Source organism: Notolepis coatsorum (assembly GCF_963971535.1).
Source record: "Notolepis coatsorum genome assembly, chromosome: 3".
Classification (NCBI taxonomy): Eukaryota; Metazoa; Chordata; class Actinopteri; order Aulopiformes; family Paralepididae; genus Notolepis; species Notolepis coatsorum.
Window position 1 is genome coordinate 171,237,170 of NC_140167.1, and position 22,500 is coordinate 171,259,669.

Below are 22,500 nucleotides of genomic sequence, written 5' to 3' on the forward strand. Positions count from 1 at the left end.
GCGCGCGGCCGCTCCAGTTGAAAAGCCAGCACGTATCGATAGCAGAGATCCTGATTCTCTAGCGGCATTGATTGATTAATTGATTTAAAACTTTATTAACATATTGCAGTACGGCTCAATCGCCTCGCCGACAAGTTAAATGCGTTATCTATAGGCTAATTTTAAGTCCCTCATTACCTCAATCAATCAGATTATATTTCTTTAAACTTGCCTGCTGGATTGAATAATCAAATGAGATCTTGCTAGCGAAAATAATTAGTTAAACTGTTATACAGGATAACGATACGGCTCTCTTCCCATTGATTGATGTATGGTCGATCTTTTACTTATCTCCACTGTGGTGTAACAGGTTCTTCTTTTGACTTTCACGCAGACGACCGGGGTTTCGAAACCTAGTCTTCCCCTTCTTTTTGCGATGTAGGAATAATTCAATTTGGTGCACGTTGAGAGCTATATAAAGAATCCTCAATGCATGTAGATTTATAATATTTTAACTTAAAACTAGGCTACTTTGGCGTATAATCATTAATATTATATTCCAAAAAATTATATTGGAAACACAGGGTTTCGAACACCGGTCGCTGGGTTGCCAGGATTGAGCACTACCACTGCGCCACTGTGCCAGATGGGATAAATTCATTGTTTATACATTAATGAACGAGAGACCCGTGTTTAGAATATTCTTTATTTTGAATGAAGTTTTGTCTCTTTATCCTCATTCATTAATGTGACGTCAACGGCTCATTCAATTTCTCAAATCCGTCAAACAGCGCATCTCATCAGACATCTTAATCCCAGTTACAATTAAAATAACCACATAATGTGTACATCGCACCGAGCGAGCGCCACGGTATATATAACGTGCATTATTTAAGACAAAGTGAATTTAGTATCAGCATTTTGGGTCTATTTTACATTTCAAAAGCCCCCTCTGGAAGAATGGAGCACAAAAACGTAATTCAGAATGGTATAATGCAGATCGTAGACTGTGGGAATAATTTCAGGAAACGGGCTGTCACTTCTTTGCGGGGGCGTGGCGATGGTTCATCCGGCTAACTTGGACTTAAACCCTGCTTTCGACCAGGCTCAAACTTTTGGATCTGTTGTCATGGTGATTTGGACAATCCAGGTACGGGGAACCGGAAAGTCCGGCTTAAGTCAGACTTCACCGAAAGTTATCCGGCTAACTCAGTTATCCAGGTACGGGGAACGGGGGTCTGGTTTGGTTTGGTGATCCTGCTTTTGCCGTCTGCCACCGGTCTAAAGCTTCACCGGTTCGTTCGGGAACCCAGCCTGAAGTCCGACCGCGGGACTCGGTGAGCTAATAGATTTGCATCGACTAACACCGTTGGCAAGTATCTCCCAACTCAAAATACCCTTTCACGACCACACTACCAAATGATTAACCCTTTCACTGCGACAATACAGAATGTTAACCCTTTCACTGCCACACGACAAAGGGTTAACCTTCTGTCGTGTGGTAGTGGAAAGGGTTAATGATTCCCTCGGAAAGTTCTGCAGCAAGTAGGTCTCGGCCGCCGCCGCCGCCGTGTTTAGCGTTCCGCATTTCATAGCTAACGCGGGAGAGCGAGGGAACCGGAGAGACCGCACCTCTTGTTTAAATCGCATGACATAAACAGGGACGAGGGCCGCGGAGCCACACAAATAAAAACAAACCTCGGCGGGTAATAAACCAGAACCCGCGCTGGCTATTCCCTCGCGCCGGGGGACGGAGGAGGAGGAGGAAGCGATTTTGTGCCGAGGCGTGTAGCGCTTTTTTCAAAGCGCCGTGAAGAAGAAAAAAAATATCAGTTCACCGGTCTTCATTTTGTGCTTAGTCGTGCTGTTCCCATGGTTTTGTTTTCGAAGCGGGGCGCTGTGATGCATACCACAGCATCTGTAAAGCCTGCCCCAAACCCTAGGTGGTCAGGGGGGACTGGAGAGAGGCCAGACCACAGGTGTGTGTGTGTGTGTGTGTGTGTGTGTGTGTGTGTGTGTGTGTGTGCGTGTGTGTGTGTGCTTGTGTGTGTGTGTGTGTGTGTGTGTGTGTGTGTGCGTGCGTGCGTGCGTGCGTGCGTGCGTGCGTGCGTGTGTGTGTGTGTCTGTGAGTGAGAGAGAGGGGGGGGGGGGTCCTCTTTGACTTTGATATACAGTCAGATTAGAGGTTATGTCTCCGCTCCAGCTGTTGCTTCCAACATGGCAGACGACCAGCGCGTGTTGTTGCTCCGCGCATCATGGGGCGTGTCAGTTCCTCTTCACCTGAAGACCCGTCAGCCTGACACCTCTGGATAGCGCAGACTGAAGAATGTTCCGGGCCCAACTCCGCCCCGTGTGATGTCACCTCTTGGCGTCGCCGGTCGCCGCGTGTCCTCAGTAGCCATCACTCATCAGTACCAGCGGTGGCCGACTAGGAATGTTCTATTGTTGAGGTCTGATAGGGGTTTTTCTCTCTGGGTTCCTTCTTGGAAGGCGCCATTTTTTTTTTTTGAGAATTTCTTATTATTTTGGCCCCCGTTTTCCCAGTGTGCGAGCGAAAACTTTCCAGGAAATCAAACAAGTCAGGAGACAAGAACTGCTTTGCTTCACTCGTGTTTTGGTTTCCCATAATGCCGTAATCCCCTTTGAATTGATGTGTTTTTATTTGTCCTGGGTAGCTATAGCCCCGGCGGAGTGCTCAGACCGAACCACCCAGCCCGCCTCGGACTGAGAGTGGGCCGTGGCGGGGCCCTCCGGTCCGGTTCCCATGGCGCCCGGCGAGGCATGCTGGGAGCTTTATGAGGTGCCGGGGTGACAGGTCCTCTTGGCGCGCTCCCTGTTGTGATAGGGTCTGCTCCTCACCAGCTGTCGGGCTCTCTGTCTGACTTTGCTACGCTTCTCCTTTGATGTCAAGACAGGATGTTCGGGCCCCTGGCCTACGCTGGTCTGGGGTCTGGGGCTTGGGGCTTGGCCCTGGGCCCCTGGGCCCTCGGGGACCTCTGCGGTCGGCGTAACGTCGGGACGGGTTAAGGGAACACAGGATACACTCATGGGGTGGGAACCTGCACGAGTGAGTGAGAGGGAGGCCTGGTTAGCGCCGTACGGAACGCCCCCCCCCCCGGGTGACCATCCGCCCGTGTGGCCCCTTGTCTCCAGCGAGCAGGTCCTCCTCTTCTCCCCACCGCACAGCAACACACAGCGGAAAAAAACAGTCAACAAGATAATAGCGAAGTTCAGTTTCAAATGCGGTACATAGTTAATATGCTGGAATTGAGGACGGCGTGCGCTGTGGCGTTTCCCAAGCAGAGGCCTGCAATCAGTGAACCAGAGATAACTGTGTCTTCCACGGTGCAGACAGGGAGCCAAGCGCGTGCCCCCCCCCCCCCCCCGTGCGTGGCCCGCCCCCCCGCTCGGTGCGGAGTCGGAGCCACTGTACAGTAACTGTATCGCGGAACCCGGAAAACAGCCAAAGTTGTTGCTCCTTTGTTTATGCAATCTCCCCTCTCTCTCTGGTGAAGATCTATGATGTGGTCGAGTCTGTCCACAACTCCAGGGGGGGGGGGGGGGGGGAATAGATCCCACAATGTAGGGGCCAATTGGGAGCACGTTTCGTGATTTCATCACAGCGCTGGCAAGGCCTTGTTTACCCCTGCTCTAATTCCGAGCCACTGGGCTCTGTAAATATGTTTGTGCGGCGAATTTGTTTTATTTGGGGGAGACAGACGAGGTGTAAATCTGCCCGCATCTGGTTTTGTGAGTAAATATTGGCCCGGCGATATTAGCCACGGCGCAGGTGCAGCGGCGTCGGGAGCGCGCAAAAAGGACTATTCCCGCTCTCTCGGTATGATTCACTCAGGGTGCTCGGGTTTATTCAGATTGTTTGGCGCCGTTTGTACTTAGAGGCGACGTGTGTGTTTTCTCAATATTATTATTTCTTTTTTAACGTAGACGTGTTTAAGAACACCACACACGCATTTCAACACTTTTCATTTCTCCCCCGGTATTTGCTCTCTTGGCTCCGGGTGCAGGTGCCATCGCAGGCATACCTGGCATTATTGAATTCGAGGAAAATTGGTCTGAAGCGATAAAAACAAGTCGAGACGCCTCCAGGATGTCGTACCTCTTTAGCAGTCAGAGGTACATCTGAGCAGAGGTGCCAACTTTCTGCTGGAGAGAGAGCGCGCGGCACGCGGCATTCTGTACACGTACGTGCGGGGGACACGCATGTGCACGTGCATGTGTGTGAGCGCACGCAGGGGTGAGATAGACGTTCGCGTTCATGGGCGCCCACATTGAATTCGAACTGTGCACACTGGCCTATTCGCTAAGCGAATGTGTACTCTTACATACTCTTACATACTGTTATATACTCTTACATACTCTTAAATACTCTTACATACTCTTACATACTCTTATATACTCTTACATACTCTTACTCTTATATACTCTTACATACTCTTACATACACTTACTTACTCTTTCATACTCTTACATACTCTTACTCTTACATACTCATACTCTTACATACTCATACTCTTACATACTGTACTCTTACATACTCTTACTCTTACATACGCTTACTCTTACATACTGTACTCTTACATACTGTACTCTTACATACTCTTACTCTTACATACTCTTACTCTTACATACTCTTACTCTTACATACTCTTACTCTAGGCAATATACCGCTTCATATCCACTGAAGCATGTTTTTACGTAGCGAACAACCACTCGCGTTGCCAATAACTGTCATTTAGATTTTCCACAAGTTCTTTTTTTAGTTTGAAAGTGTGATTGCATGAAGTATCTCTCACGCCAGAGGCGGTGGAGTGGGCGTTCCCATTTCAGTAACTATTTACCTGCATGGAAACAGTGTTTTTCTCCGCGCCGTCTCGCCCCGTGGAGAAGCCAGAGCAGCTTAGACCTCGAAGGCTTTTATGTCATCGGCCCTTTTGAAAAGAATAATCACTCGGGGGGGCTGAATTCAGTCAGGGGAGCTTGTGCCAAACACGCGAAGATGTACAGTTGATCTGAAAGGTCCTCTTCCTCTTCCTCGATCTGGCAGGCAGAGCCCGACGTTGCTGTTGTTTAGGGCGACGGCTGCTTGCAGGCGACTAGAGACTAGGGGTGACTGCTGGAGCAATATTATTGTATATATTACTCATTGCCTTTATTGTTAAGCTTAGCATTGTATTTTATTCGTATTACCTTTTTTTTATCATGTCTACTCTATTTTATTATCTATTCTATTTTATTATTCTATTTTATTATTTGTATTTTTGCACAATCGAGGCGGGCATGGCCACCTACTTTTCACTGCATGTCTCGTATATGTATGTGACAAATAAAAATCTTAAATCTTGACTAGAGACGTGGAATCATACTCACAAGCGTGTGTCGCTACAGTATGCACACATACATGTTGGTGTATCCATGTACTGTACACACATGCACGCACACACACACACATGTGCGCATGCACACACACGTACACACACAGGCATTTACATGTACATTTAGTCATTTAGCTGAACGCTTTTATCCAAAGCGACTTACAAGTTCTGTACAACAAGTCAGCAGGAAAGGTACAACTCTTACAGCTGAGTAAGTTAACAATGTTCATCAAACAGTGCTGAAACTTGGGTGCTGCAGTGTTGAGTGCATAGTAGTAAAGAAATACATATTAGTATAGTAGGAAGAGAGTGCAGGATAGTAGAGACATGTTAGTATAGTAGGAAGAGTGCAGGATAGTAGAAGACAGTAGTGTTGAGTGCATATTAGTAAAGACATATTAGTATAGTAGGAATAGTAAATGTAAATGTAAATGTAGAGTGCATGATAGTAGAAGACAGTAAGAAGGTTATTTTTTCATTTTTTTATGAGGTAAAATAATTACATACACACGCATACACTAGGGATGTGCATCTCCTCACTGAGGCCGATGCGATGCGCATCTCGATACGGTGCCAACGATACGATACATTAACGATACATTTGAAGCACCGGGCGATGCGATGCGATATGATTTACCCCCTGTTGAGATACGATTCGATACGATACGATTTGATTCAACATAATGCGATTCGGGGCGATACGATGCGATTCAACACGATGCAAAATAATGATAACATTTTATGGTATGACAGAGGATTTGGTTGTATTCCTTATATGCAGCTTATATTATTATTAAAAATAAAAGAATCTACTGTAAGACAATTTATATAAAAACTCTTGGGTGCCTAAGAAGACTTTTGCATAAACTGTCTTTTCTATCCACTTTAGCTAAAAACACACACGAGAGAGAGAGAGAGAGAGAGAGAGAGAGAGAGAGAGAGAGAGAGAGAGCCCCTCCCCGTCTGAGCTGCCGTCGACAGTTGATGATGTCACACACTAGACTAGGTCACTAGGTTGCGTCTATACTTTCCGACCGTAGCCGCATTATGTCAACAACACGGAGCCAGGCTGGATGGATTGCATGAAGCGATATAATTAAGAAACGAATAACCAATAAATGTGAAGTTATCTTTGAACCCCTGTTGTCAAGCGTCTTCAATATACCCCCCCCCCTCCTCACTAATGGTACTGGTGTTGCATAGTCACTTTAGTTAGTTAGTTAGACACTAGTTTAGCGTTAGCTGAACGGCTAACTGGCGTTAGCCAGAGGCTACTAGCGTTAGCATGTCTCCTCGACTTCCACTGTTTGTTGATAACTGTGACGCGGCTCTCGCCTTATGTAGTAGCAAAGCAATAGTATCTGCTGTGTGTGTGCAGTCACAGTGCACTGCTGACAAGTGTATGAGAGGAAATTATATAAATGCATCGGTTTTTGACCGATGCAAAGACGCTACAACAAGATTCATCGCGAGTTCAGCCTGACATTTTTCCGATGCGCACTAATTCCACCGGTGCACTCGCATCGTGAACGTGTATGCCGGCGCACCGATGCAAATCGATGAATCGTCACATCACTAGCATACACACACACACACACACACACACACACACACACACACACACACACACATACACACACACACACACACACACACACACACACACACACACACACACACACACACACACACACACACACACACACACACACACACACACACACACACACACACACACACACACACACACACACACACACACACACACACACAGCAGAATGAGGGCCGGGGTATATTTGCTGGGTGGATCATGGAGACTGAGAGAGAGCCTGAGCAGCCCCTCAGAGCAGAGTGACAACAGTGACTACACGATATCCCTGGATACGGCTTTGTTTTAATAAGCAGCGTGTGTCCTGCCGTCTGTCAGTCACCGCTCAGCTGATGACGCCTCCCCTTTCCTACAGGAAGTGCAGACGGAGCCGATGCTTGACGCCCTGAAGGACCCCAGGAAGAACAGACGATGCAAGAAAGAGGGGCTTCCGTCGGCTCATCTACCAATCAGACCGCACCAAGAGTTTGCTAAGAGTAAGTTCCTTTTAGAGGGAGGAGTTTGAGAAGTCTTATATGAAACGTATAGTTAATTTGAGAGGGAGGAGTTTGAGAAGTCTTATGAAACGTATAGTTCCTTTAGAGGGAGGAGTTTGAGAAGTCTTATATGAAACGTATAGTTCATTTTAGAGGGAGGAGTTTGAGAAGTCTTATGAAACGTATAGTTCCTTTAGAGGGAGGAGTTTGAGAAGTCTTATATGAAACGTATAGTTCATTTTAGAGGGAGGAGTTTGAGAAGTCTTATATGAAACGTATAGTTCCTTTTAGAGGGAGGAGTTTGAGAAGTCTTATATGAAACGTATAGTTCATTTTAGAGGGAGGAGTTTGAGAAGTCTTATATGAAACATATAGTTCCTTTAGAGGGAGGAGTTTGAGAAGTCTTATATGAAACGTATAGTTCCTTTTAGAGGGAGGAGTTTGAGAAGTCTTATATGAAACGTATACTTCCTTTTAGAGGGAGGAGTTTGAGAAGTCTTATATGAAACGTATACTTCCTTTCATCCATAGTTTGGTCTGCTCTTAAAAAAGAATTCAGCACCATCTCAGTTAGTTGTCTGATAACATTCTCTTTTTTTGTTTTGTTTTCAATGTTTTCAATTGTTGAATCTAATCTAATCTAATCTAAAATTGACTGATGAACAGTACCAACGTGTCTCCCACCAGCTCCCACATTACTTTATTGTTAATGTACACAAGGCAATTGAAAAAAGTATTTTCGCATGTCCCTCCTACTTACACATACACACAGTCCTCATATCTCTCCTAGTTACACACAGTCCTCATATCTCTCCTAGTTACACACAGTCCTCATATCCCTCCTAGTTACACATACACACAGTCCTCATATCTCTCCTAGTTACACACAGTCCTCATATCTCTCCTAGTTACACACAGTCCTCATATCCCTCCTAGTTACACATACACACGGTCCTCATATCTCTCCTAGTTACACACAGTCCTCATATCTCTCCTAGTTACACACGGTCCTCATATCTCTCCTAGTTACACACAGTCCTCATATCTTTCCTAGTTACACATACACACGGTCCTCATATCTCTCCTAGTTACACACAGTCCTCATATCTCTCCTAGTTACACACAGTCCTCATATCTCTCCTAGTTACACACAGTCCTCATATCTCTCCTAGTTACACACAGTCCTCATATCCTTCCTAGTTACACACATAGTCCTCATATCCCTCCTAGTTACACACATAGTCCTCATATCTCTCCTAGTTACACACAGTCCTCATATCCCTCCTAGTTACACACAGTCCTCATATCCCTCCTAGTTACACACAGTCCTCATATCTCTCCTAGTTACACACAGTCCTCATATCTCTCCTAGTTACACACAGTCCTCATCATGTCCCTCCTAGTTACGCAGTGCAGTTTCAGGGTTCAGTGTTTTGCTCAAGGGCACTAAGGCAGGACGGTGAGCACCGGTAGAGTCACCCTTCAGTCACCGGCTCACAGCTGGAACACACGCCCTCCCGCCCCCCCGAGCGTAACGTGTCCGCGCTATAACTCTGCGTTGTGTTTTCAGAAGGCGAGCCGCGGGCCATCATGATCGAGTGGGAGGAGGAGCCGCGGCACCGCACCAGGATGGGCTACCTGCGCGGCAAGCTGCTGGTGACGGAGTCCGGCTTCTACTACGTCTACGCCAAGACCTGCTTCCGCTACTACGTCTACGTGCCGGTGCCCGAGGGAGGCGAGCGGGCGGGGGGCGGAGGCGCGTCCTCCTCCTCCTCGTCCTCCTCCTCGTCGTCGCTGGACGTCAGCAACGCGCAGCTCATCCAGTACGTCTACCACGAGAGCTTCAAGCAGAACAGCAAGGCGGGCGTGCTGATGAAGACGGGCAGCACCATGCGCTGGGAGAACACGGACTACAACATGTACTGCGCGCAGCAGGGCCGCGGCGTGCGGCTGGAGGAGGGGGACACGCTCTACGTCAACGTGTCCAACGCCTGGATGCTGGACCCCGAGGGCGAGGGGACGTACTTCGGGGCCATTAAGTTGGGCAACTGAGGTTTCTGTTTTTTGGAACCCGCCTGGGAGAGGGGGAGGACGTGCTACTGAACATTTGATAATGCCAAAGAACCACTGTGCGAGCACTTGTCATTATATAAGATTACTGATTTATTATGTCGAGTCGTCGGGGGGAGGGAGGGTGTAATGTATGTTTTTTTGTTTGTTTTTGATTGTATATTTGTTGTTTTTTTATACATCAAATGGCGTTGGAGTGCTTTACGACAAGAGAAACAAGACCCATAGACGTTGAGGAAATACCTGTCTACCCACTTTGCCCAAAACTAGCACCATGGGGATATCCACATAGGCCTCTTTAAACACTGCCTTCTTTTTTAAGTGCAGTACATTTCAGCTTAGAATGGGTTCATGTCATTTTTCCCGAGGAGCTTTTTATTTTTAGTTGTGATTACATTTCAGTTTCACAGTGTTGCCCCAATGCTGCATTAGGCCTACGGTTCCTATCGCATTACATATCTCCGAGGAGAAACATCAGTCATATTCAGGGTACCTCCTTAACAGTTTAGTAAATGTTTCTAATGTTATTGGTAATACAGCTGCTGTAACTAAATGTTTTTTAGTTTTTTACCGGGAAGCTCCTCCCACTTGGCTTCTAGAGCGTTTATTCAGGAATATACAAAGTCTATTTGCAGAGTTAGAGTTTTGACATTCTCTCACATTCACACAGATTTCCACACCGCTGGCTCCGTGACAGTGGCGGACACGCACGTTCTGCTAACTAAACAGATGATAAGGGAGTAGCCGTGTCCGTGAGTCGGGCGGCGGGAAGCGTGACGTGAAAGGATTTATCATCATTAAGATCCTTGTTTTCCTACACGATTCGACAGCAGTGTGTTTCTGTATCACATTCTAGATAATAGAGCATCGGCACATACTTACCAGAGTATCACAGGATAGTAATAATAATATTAATGATAATAATAATAATAATAATAATAATAATAATAATAATAATAATAATAATAATAATAATAATAATAATAATAATAATAATAATAATAATAATAATAATAATAATAACACTCCCAGGCTTGACTGTAGGCATCACAATGATTACCACTCAAATTATTTACTTTAAAGGTTCTAACGTGTTGACCCGGACATTCGATGATGAGCTACTGTGGCCCCTTGTGAGAAGCAACAGAGCATACGTTGAGGTGTGCGTGGTTAGTCTGGGGATTTGTCGTGCCCTGGGTTTTTCTCTTAATTGCACAGTATTGTAGCTTATAGATCCTATTCCCATGTTAATTTGAATGACAAGATACAAAGTGGACGTGTGCCATTCAAGCCTTCGTTAAAAACACGCAAACGGTGATTCTTTTTGACGTTTAGTATAGTTTTCTTTAAAAGAATTTAAATTAAAAAAATTCAAAAAAAAAGAAACATCACAATCATTTGTCAGGACAGTTATCTGTCCTTGAGAATAATAAGCGAGTGAAAACAATGACACGCCGATGTCGTTCTGAACTGTGGAGGAAGTAATGTTGGTCCGCGGCGTCGGTGACAATGGACGATAATTGAGCGAGTGAGCGAGATGCAGATAGCTGGTCTGTCTGAGCGTACAGGACGTGAACTAGAGAGACCCGCGTCTCCTTAAACTAGAGGAGCCAAGTTGACTTTGGCCTCCGTCTTTAACTTAAACTTTGTTTTTCGTTTGGCTCGTCAGCGAGGTAAGCGGGAATATGCACTAAGTATTTATTTATTAGACAGCGGTAGACAGCGGTAGGGGCCATTGTTCAAATGACCCGTCTGCTGTCAAAAATCATTTATGTTTTTTATTCTTTGTTTTTTTCATCTGTTCGACATCCATTATGCAGCACTTAGATTAAATAGTAGATGCGCTTTTTTTATTTTATTAAAACACAGGGGCTCCATCTTAGATTCCATATTTATGCATTGTCCTGACAATTCTGTGTGCACTTGCCTAGCCAAAAGCAGAATATACTGTTGTTTTTCTAACGAGATTGTAGCAGACCTGTAAAATCTGTATCTTTTAGATTTTTTTTATTAAATGTTTATTTTTATTTTTATTATTATTATTATTATTATTATTATTATTATTATTATTATTATTATTATTATTATTATTATTATTATTATTATTATTATTATTATTATTATTATTATTATTATTATTATTATTATTATTATTATTATTATTATTATTATTATTATTATTATTATTATTATTATTATTATTATTATTATTATTATTATGATTATGATTATTATTATTATTATTATTATTATTATTATTATTATTATTATTATTATTATTATTATTATTATTATTATTATTATTATTATTATTATTATTATTATTATTATTATTATTATTATTATTATTATTATTATTATTATATTATTATTATTATTATTTATGTCTGTCTATGTTTTAATAAAAACATTACTTTTCTAAAGAGGTGTTGCTTTGTGACCCCCACCTGCACCAGCCTTGCCTGACACTTGAATGTAAAGGGTTCAACTTTGCCCAACTTTGTCTGACTTTTGGTACTTAGACTTTGGCTACTTAGACTTTGGCTATTTAGAAAAGCACTATATAAATGTAATGTATTATTTTATTAGTATGTCGTGATGAACGGCCCACCCTGACAGAAGGAAATATCTCGGTAACATGCATACTGTAGGGTTAACCCTAACCCTAACCCATCCAGTGGCTCAGGAGGCCCCTTGAATAATGTGAGATGGCACCAACAACAATGTGGTCTTATAGGCCATAAGGTGAAGGCTGTATCGTTTCATCCCGTTCCCACCTCGGCAGACTACATAATTTTCACTCTGGGTGAAAAGATATTGGTGTAGATTTAGGAACAAAAAGCTCTCCATTGACAAACCTGCCCGGTTTGCGCAATCATAATTTTAAAGTCGGGACTAGATCTTTCCTCGCGAACGGATACTTGGTCACCACGGAGTTAGTACCATTCTGACATAGTATTAGAAGAAGTACATGGACGTATTTTTACTCATGTACTGTACTTAAGTACACTTTCGAGCTACTTGTACTTTACGTGACTATTTTCATTTTAGGGAACTTTATACTTTTACATTTATCTGAACCCATCAATTACTCGTTACTTTGATGAAAAGCACAACTGGACCACAGACCACTTTAACATAACCTTTTATCAGAGCAGCATAACTGGACCACATACCACTTTAACATAACCTTTAGAGGTCAATGGATCGAGGTTTGAATGCTTCCAACCACTGGAATACACAAACGTCATGTAGAATGCATACTTTTACTTTACATACATGTAAGTACATTCAATAGCAAATACTTGTACTTAAGTAGAATTTGAATGGGAGACTTTTACCAGAGTACTCATCTGGTAAATTATCTGGGTATTTCTACTTTTACTTAGCTAAAGGAACTGTGTACTTCTTCCACCACTGCCGCCAACTCAACAATAAACACATCCAATGACCTCCAAGGCAGGAGCTGGACCAATGGAAGACTGCAAGGTCTGTAAGCTCCCTTATGTTCAGCTTATTCTCACATCCACAAGTGATGTTTTGAGCTACTGCTCTTCTCTAGACATGCAACACAAGCAAATGGCTGCGTTCACACTGCAAGCCTAGGTGGTCAATTCTGATCCATTGCTCAGATCAGATCATTTTTAGTTTGGCTGTTCAAATATATATATATTACACAATGACTAGACTGCAGTCATTCATCAACAGATGCCTGAGGCAGATCCTGAACATCCACTGGCCAGATACCATCAGTAACAATGATCTCTGGCAGAGAACGGGCGAACAACCAGTGGAAGAACAAATCAAGAGAAGAAAGTGGGGATGGATCGGCCACACACTACGCAAACCAAACACCAGCACCACCAGACAGGCCCTTAGATGGAACCCCCAAGGCAAAAGGAAGAGAGGCCGGCCCAAGAACACCTGGTGCAGGGACTTGGAGACAGACATCACACAGAGCGGACTGACATGGAAACAGCTGGAAAGCAAAGCACAGGACAGAGGACCCTGGCAAACTGTTGTCGACGGCCTATGCTCCCCCAAAAGGAGCGATAGGCGTAAGTAAGTAAGTATATTATATTATATTATTAAATGTGGCCAATATCAGATTCCAGTGTGAACTGGGTTCAACGCTCCTGATCTGACCCGCATGCGCAAATGAACAATAAGAAGAAGAAGGAGATGGACGTAAAGAAATTGTGACAAATGTCAATCTAGAGTGACGTAAAAGTCACATGAAAGTCACATGACTGAGGTCACGTTGCAAAACACTTGACCTGTATCTGATTTAGGATCACATATGAAAGTGGCCCAAATCAAAGTCGTCATCTTTAAATAGACCATGGTCACATACAGGTGTAATACCACTATTACCCCACGGATACCAACAAGTTATACAACATATGTGCCAACATATGTATATAATTGTGCCAACCTTATGCTCATTTTATTTATATTTATGTCTTTTTTTAGTCTACGTCACTGCTGTGAAGCACTTTCTTCAATTCTTGTATGAAAGGTGATAAATAAAGTTTATTATCATTATAATTATTATTATATGGTCCAGACAGAGAAATATCGAAAATACCACAATAAAACCACAATAGAATTACATCAGGCATGCATGTAGATCTAAATAGAGGCCTCTGTATTCTAAAAGGATGTCCCTAACATTTAGAAACAGGACTCCCCACCCTTGGATATAAAGTGAGCAGCCCAGAAGTAAACCATGTGTAAAAGAGAACATAATACAAATCATATTAAACAAAACAGGAGTCAATAATGTATAATTCATCCATTCATTCAATCTTTATTCCATAGTAGAGAATACATTGAGGGCAAGCCCTCATTTTCAAAGATGTCAATCACACATAGTACATAATAAATGCATAATAAATACAACAAATAGAGCAACTTAACAGACATAACAGAGTATATATAGTCAGTTAAAACAACTGCAGGTTACGTGGTATGATTATATGATATATGGTGGTAAGATTTGTAATTAAGGAGTTTAACTGACCAAAGGTTACCAAAATATTGAGTTTTAGAGTTTGTTGTATGATGCTCCTCATGTCAGGAGCACAAAAGCTAAAAGCAGATTTCCCAAGTTCAGTACCAATTCTAGGTGCTTTCAGAATCAGAATCAGAATCAGAATCAGAATCAGAAAGGTCTTTATTGCCAAGTAGTTTTCACATACAAGGAATTAGATTTGGTTGTTTTCGGTGTGACATTAACGGACAGAGAATAAGATAATAAGGTGGAATAAAATGGAATATAAACTAAGTTAAAATAGAAGCACAATGGAATATAATAGAATTATGAAATAAAAATAGGCCAGGGCTGTGCAACTGTAAAAAATAAAAATGTGGAATAAAATACAATGGGATATAAACTAAATTAAAGTAGAAGCACAATAGAATAGAATTTAATGATAAAATAAGAATAGGCCAGGGCTGTACAACTGTGCACGATGTGGGCAAGTATATACACGAATTAGAATAAAAATAACAATACAGTGGGATGGAATAATTAGCAGGGCTGTGCAATTGTGCAGTTATGTGCAAAGACTATGAACAGTGAAGTATGAACAAGTGAGCTTTGAGTGTGAGCCAATCATTGGACCGTGTCCAGTGGTCCAGATGTCCTCTCCAAAGGTGAAGCGAGATCATTTGGGCAATCTCCAAATAACCCTCTTGTAGAAAACACATTATAAATCATATTGAACACCAGAGAAGTCAGTCATGTATACCTCCCTCATACTAAACAAGATAACATAATATAAATCATATTGAACACCAGATAAGTCAGTCATGTACAACCCTCTCATACTAAACAAGATAACATAATATAAATAGCATTGAACACTAGAGAAGTCAGTCATGTACAACCCTCTCATAAACAAGATAACATAATATAAATAATATTGAACACCAGAGAAGTCAGTCATGTACAACCCTCTCATACTAAACAAGATAACATAATATAAATAGCATTAAACACTAGAGAAGTCAGTCATGTATAACCCTCTCATACTAAACAAGATAACATAATATAAATCATATTGAACACCAGAGAAGTCAGTCATGTATAATCATCTCATACTAAGCAATATAACATAATATAAATCACATTGAACACCACAGGAGTCAATCATGCTCAACCCTTTCATGCTTGAAAAGAAAACAGGACACACATCACAGTGAATACAGCACAGACAACCCTGGGTCAGGGTTGATCATCCATCATCACCAGAATGGTCTGATAGGGTCCACAGAGTCTCTTTACGAGGGAAGGGCTGTAATCCAAGGTCTGAGGAAAGCGATCCAGGAACAGAACCCATAGCAGCAACTCTGGGACGTACTGTGGGTGTGTCCATAAAGCGATTGTGGATGTTTGGTAAGGTGTAGAACACCGGTGTAATAGGGACATCAGCTCCCATGAAGGTATATTCTGGTTTGCTTACATGTTGAAAGTTGAAACTCAAAAGTTGAAATATTAAAATATATGAAGTTAAAATATCCTACTGTCAGCACCACTCTTAGAAGCGTGTGCATTTCAGTTTGTGGGGTAGCTTTATGGAATGGACTACAAGTGGAAATGAAAAAATAACCTTGTACAGTTCAATAATTGTTACGTTCTGGACACCGACCTCGGTCGGTGACCACCCACATTCCTGGCATATGTCACTGGGCTTGTCATCTGTCATTTCCCTGTCAATTAGTGCTGTCACTTAGGGGTGGTTCCTGATTGGCTGTCACGGGGGTGTGTGTGGAATGTTGGTATTTGGTGTCTATGTAACATACCTCTCTTCTGCTTGTCCATTGTCAGGTCTCCACTAATTGCGTTCGGGGATAACGCGGACGGTTCTACTCTGGACCTCCAATAAGCTCCCATTTACCTTATTTTCCACTTGTGCTATTAGCACTTGTTCTCTCTTAGAATTTACTCTGTGTTCTTACTATTAAAGTCGAACCTGTTCAAGAGTAAACACTCTCTGTCTCTGTGATTGCCTTCACCCATTGGAATTCACCTACCTGCATTCTGACAGAAGACCTGACCATCAGAATTCCATGGAGGCCATCATGGAGATGCTCCGGACGCAGGGAGCAGCCCAGACACGGATGGAGGAACATCAGCAGCTGGTTAGCGCCGAGTTAATCCGACTCAATGGGGTCGTCGGATCATCCCAAGCGGTGGCGCAGTCGGCGTTGGCCACAGCCCGACAAGCCCAAGAAGGAGTGGCTGGTGTTCAGTCGGCGGCGGGAGAAGCAGCGCTCCACGCAGAGGAGAGTCGGGGGGTGTTCGGGGTCCAGGAGCGGTCCCGCGAACCACATCTGCAGGCGCCCGCTCGCTATGACGGATCACCGGATGGTTGTCGGGAATTCATCACCCAGTGTCTACTCGTTTTCCGGCTGCAACCACGATCATTTCCATCGGAGACAGCGCAGGTAGCGTATATTATCACACTGCTCACCGGTCAAGCTCTCTCCTGGGCTACGGCGGAATTAGAGGCAGGGGCGATAATCTGCGACAGTCTGGACGCCTTTACCCGGGAACTGAGAAGAGTATTCGATACTTCCCGGGTACTCTCGATCTTCGAGGCTGGTGGTCGTCTTCTCGACTGCCGGCAGGGCCTCCGCACGGTCGCAGCTTATGCTATCAATTTTCGTATCTTGGCTCGGGAGACAGCTTGGGCGGAGAACGTCTGCGTGGTTCTGTTCGTCAGGGGACTCTCAGCGCGGATGCGAGATGCGCTCTCCGCGCGTGAGATCCCCGAGCAGCTGGAAGTGCTGATCAACACCACCATTAAGATGGACAATCGGCACCGGGAGAGGGAGAAGGAGCATGTCAACAACACCCAGCCACAGGTATGTTTTCCTTCTTCTCCTGGTGTTGATAATTCCATGCATTACACGAGTGGGCCACTGGGTGATGAATCCATGCAGCTTGGAGCGATGTCGCTCTCGGACGACGAGAGGCAGCGCTTCATCAAAGAGCGATGCTGCTTCCGGTGCGGCCGCACCGGTCACCGCTTCGGCAGCTGTCGGGTCCAGGCTGTATCGGCTCGGCGCCAATCGGGGATGGAAGGTGCGCCGTCGGGCTTCGAAAAGGCGCCAGCAGGTGGGCTCATTCCTGCCAAAACCACGGATTCTCGTAAATTTTTTGAGGTGGCGATCAACTGTGGGGGTGACATTAGGGGAACTAAGGCTCTCATTGACTCAGGGGCGGCGGGCAATTTTATTCACGTGGGATTGGTGAAGGAGTGGGGAACCCCAGTGGAGGATTTAGGGGTTCCCTTACCAGTTTATGCCCTGGACGGTCGGCCTCTGGGCAGTGGGAGCGTCACCCAGCGCACAGTTCCCTTACACATCCGGGTGGAGGGTGGGGAGTGGGAATGGGTTACATTTTTTGTCATCTTTTCCCCCTATTCTGTCATGGTGTTGGGTCATCCCTGGTTGTCGTCATGTGTTCGTGTCATTAATTGGAGCACGGGCGAACTCTCAACGGCGGCCGACGTCTAGTCGATCGTCAGCGGGAGTTTGCCCAAACCCTTGTCTCCCCCCCCCTCTTCTCTTTTGTCTCCTCCCTCTTTCTCCAGGATGGTGGGGAGCGTGGCAGATATTGATCTACCCTCTAATCCCGATTTAATAGGGGTGCCTGAGATCTATTGGGACCTGGTGGACGTTTTTAGCAAGACGCGTGCTAAAGCACTTCCGCCTCATAGATCATACGACTGTCCCATTAATCTTCTACCCGGTACCTCCCCGCCTCGCGGGCGAATGTTCTCTCTCTCACGCCCCGAAACCTTGGCCATGAACACCTACATAGAGGAGGCATTGCTTGCGGGGCACATACGCCCTTCCACTTCCCCTGCCGGCGCTGGCTTCTTCTTTGTTGATAAAAAGGATGGGGATCAGCGCCCATGCATTGATTATAGGGGATTGAATGACGTTTCCATCAAGAACCGATATCCTTTACCCCTCATGGACACGGCCTTTGAGTGCTTACAGGGGGCACAGGTATTTTCTAAACTTGACTTACGTAATGCATACAACCTGGTCAGGATTAGAGAGGGAGACGAGTGGAAGACTGCATTTAACACACCCAATGGGCACTATGAGTATTTGGTCATGCCCTTTGGTTTGGCTAATGCTCCGGCAGTCTTCCAAGCCCTGGTTAACGACGTGCTGCGAGACTTGATTGGGGTGTCGGTGTTTGTCTACTTAGATGATATCCTGATTTTTTCTCGCGATATGGTGCAACACCAAATGCACGTTCGGGAGGTGCTAGACCGTCTCCTCAAGCATCAACTATTCGTTAAGGCTGAGAAGTGTGTGTTTCACACGGACACCGTGTCCTTCCTGGGCTTTGTGTTGACGAAGGGCGATCTGCGCATGGATCCAGCCAAGGTGAGTGCAGTTTTGGACTGGCCACGGCCTTCGTCGCTCAAGGGGTTACAACGGTTTTTGGGCTTTGCAAATTTTTACAGGCGCTTTATTCGCAATTTTAGCGCCTTAGCCAATCCCTTAACAGCTCTCACTAAGGCCTCTCTCCCTGGCTTTGAATGGTCGCCTAGGGCTGAGTCGGCCTTCTGCGATCTTAAACGTCGTTTTACATCCGCTCCTGTATTGATCCGCCATGACGCGGAGGTTCCGTTCATTGTGGAGGTGGATGCCTCTGACGTCGCGGTGGGGGGGGTGCTCTCTCAGAGATGCTTAAAGGATGGGAAAGTGCACCCGTGTGCTTTTTTTTCTCGCCGTCTGTCACCAGCCGAGCGGAATTACGACGTGGGTAATCGGGAGTTATTGGCGATCAAATTGGCACTGGAGGAGTGGAGACATTGGTTAGAGGGGGCGGCACATCCTTTCATTATTTGGACTGATCATAAGAACTTGGCTTACATCCAAGGGGCTAAACGCCTTAACGCTCGCCAGGCCAGGTGGACGTTGTTCTTCACACGATTTCGATATACCATCTCCTATAGACCCGGCTCCAAGAATATCAAACCTGACGCGTTGTCGCGCCAGTTTGATCTTCCTGGTCGGGAGGAGCAGCCCCATCCCATTATTCCACCGGCCTTGATTTTGGCACCCGTGTCTTGGGGCATAGAGAAGGTGGTAAGGTCGGCGCTAACGCGGGAGCCCGATCCTGGTGGGGGTCCTCCGGGACGGTCGTATGTTCCCAAGGTGGCGCGCTCACGCTTGCTACAGTGGGCACATGCGTCATCCCTCACCAGCCACCCAGGGGCAACCAGGACCCTGGAATTTATCCGTAGGAGGTTCTGGTGGCCGACAGTGGAGGGGGATACGCGTTCCTTTGTGGCGGCCTGTCCGGTGTGCGCACGTAGTAAGACCTCTCGACGGGCACCGGCGGGTCTCCTCCGACCACTTCCTATTCCTAAACGACCCTGGTCACACATATCTCTGGACTTTATTTCTGGTCTTCCCCTTTCGGACGGATTCACCACCATCTTGGTGGTGGTGGATCGGTTCTCTAAGGCGGCTCACTTTGTCCCTCTCCCCAAGCTTCCTTCGGCCCGGGAGACTGCTGATTTAATTATACAGCATGTCTTTCGGGTCCACGGGCTGCCAGTAGATATCGTGTCGGACCGGGGTCCTCAGTTCGCCTCCAGGTTCTGGAAGGCGTTTGCCGCCGGCCTCGGCGCCTCTGTCAGTCTGTCGTCTGGGTTCCATCCACAGTCGAACGGGCAGACGGAGAGGGTCAACCAGGATTTGGAGGGGGTCTTGAGATGTTACGTTGCCGGTAGTCCGGCAACGTGGAGTAGGAGGTTGGCTTGGGCTGAGTACGCGCATAATACCCTTCTCTCCTCTTCTACCGGTATGTCTCCCTTTCAGTGCCAGTATGGTTTTCAACCTCCTCTGTTTCCCGAGCAGGAGCAGGAGGCGGAGGTGCCCTCGGCCCAGGCACATGTGGCTCGCTGTCACAGGACGTGGAAACAGGTTCGGAAGGCGCTACAGAAGGTTTCGGTTAGTACCCAACGGCAGGCTAACCGTAAGCGTCGTCCGGCTCCAGTTTACCGTCCAGGGCAGCGGGTTTGGCTTTCCACCCGGGATCTCCCTCTCCGGGTGGAATCCAAGAAGCTGGCTCCTCGCTTTATAGGACCATTTAAAGTGATTCATCGGGTTAATCCAGTGGCTTACAAGCTACGACTTCCGAGCTCTATGAGGGTTCATCCGACGTTTCATGTGTCCCTGTTGAAGCCATTCCTCTCATCGCCCTTGGCCCCGCCACTGCCTGTGGTTCCTCCGCCCCGGTTTATTGGCGGTCAACCCATTTACACGGTGCGGAGGATACTGGGTTGTAGGCGGAGGGGTAGGGGGTTTCAGTTCTTGGTGGATTGGGAGGGGTACGGGATAGAAGAGCGTTCTTGGGTGCCTCAAAGGGATATTTTAGATCCCAGCCTGATCGTTGATTTCCGGCGGCTGAATCCCGAGGCTCCTAGGTGAACGTCTGGTGCCGTTCGTCGGGGGAGGGTACTGTTACGTTCTGGACACCGACCTCGGTCGGTGACCACCCACATTCCTGGCATATGTCACTGGGCTTGTCACCTGTCATTTCCCTGTCAATTAGTGCTGTCACTTAGGGGTGGTTCCTGATTGGCTGTCATGGGGGTGTGTGTGGAATGTTGGTATTTGGTGTCTATGTAACATACCTCTCTTCTGCTTGTCCATTGTCAGGTCTCCACTAATTGCGTTCGGGGATAACGCGGACGGTTCTACTCTGGACCTCCAATAAGCTCCCATTTACCTTATTTTCCACTTGTGCTATTAGCACTTGTTCTCTCTTAGAATTTACTCTGTGTTCTTACTATTAAAGTCGAACCTGTTCAAGAGTAAACACTCTCTGTCTCTGTGATTGCCTTCACCCATTGGAATTCACCTACCTGCATTCTGACAAATAATAGATACAAAAATAATAAATAGATACATAAAAAATATAAAAAATAGCTGATGAACTGAGGAACTATAGATAGTTGCTCTCAGGGAATGTTTTGATTTCTTCAAAACAAATGTTCTTTTTCCCCTCTCTTTTAGGTAGTAAGACTGAGAGTTATATTCTAAATGTTGTGATGTAAGAAAGGGACAGGACTAGATAAGCTGTGCTTCCTTCTGCCCCTTCTCCAACTCATCCTTGTTTTTCTATGGATGAAGACCGACTAAAATTATGTTTATGTTTACATTTTGTCTTTACTGCAGATTTGTATGTTTGTTGTGTCACACGCCTCACTGTTCAGGATAACGATGACACCCTCTTCATCAGCAATCTGCACCACAGACGCTTTTGGATACGTTGTTCCTCACTACATTCCCCCCTTTAACCCATCTGTAGTGTGATAGTAAAGGGTTAACCTTCTGTAGTGTGGTAGTGAAATGGTTAACCCTTTGTCGTGTGGCAGTGAAAGGGTTAACCTTCTGTATTGTCACAGTGAAAGGGTTAACCATTCGGTAGTGTGGCAGTGAAAGGGTTAACTCAGTAATTTTCATTAGTCAGTCTTAAAAGGAGAACAGAACACAATCAATCCCTCGTCACAGGAATGGTCTGATACTAAAATCCTCATTTAGACCTCTTGGTATGAGAGTACCCAGTGTATATATATATATATCCAGAACAGTTTTCTCCTCAGGAGTAGAGAGTCAATGATCGAATACAACAGGTCACTCTGGATTCAGGTTCTTTAGATTTCTTTCTGGTAAGACATTCAGTTTGGGAATTTAGATGCCTCTGTGATCCACTCTTCCCTAAAGCGCCTTTGTCTGAAGCGATCCTTGAGAACAGTTGATCTTTCCCGAAAATCCCCATTAGAACTACAAATCCATTTGATTGCTTGAATCGTGACATTGGGACATGTGACATCTTAGGACGATAAGACTCCCCATGCATACATCTGATTAGCACTATTACCCACTAGTACTAATTTATATATTTTATACCCAGTTCAATCACCTG

General features: G+C 45.3%; 1 protein-coding gene across 1 annotated transcript in view; it reads left to right on the top strand.

Annotated features, from left to right (window-relative positions):
- Nucleotides 1-11,499, top strand: part of tnfsf11 (TNF superfamily member 11) — a 16,819-nt gene extending 5,320 nt beyond the window's left edge. The window contains exons 3-4 of the mRNA XM_084310510.1: nucleotides 7,337-7,457; nucleotides 9,028-11,499. Of these exons, the coding sequence (XP_084166636.1) occupies nucleotides 7,337-7,457; nucleotides 9,028-9,509 (603 nt within the window). The 3' untranslated portion in view covers nucleotides 9,510-11,499. The remainder of the gene's footprint in view (nucleotides 1-7,336; nucleotides 7,458-9,027) is intronic.
- Nucleotides 11,500-22,500: the final 11,001 nt, after the last annotated feature.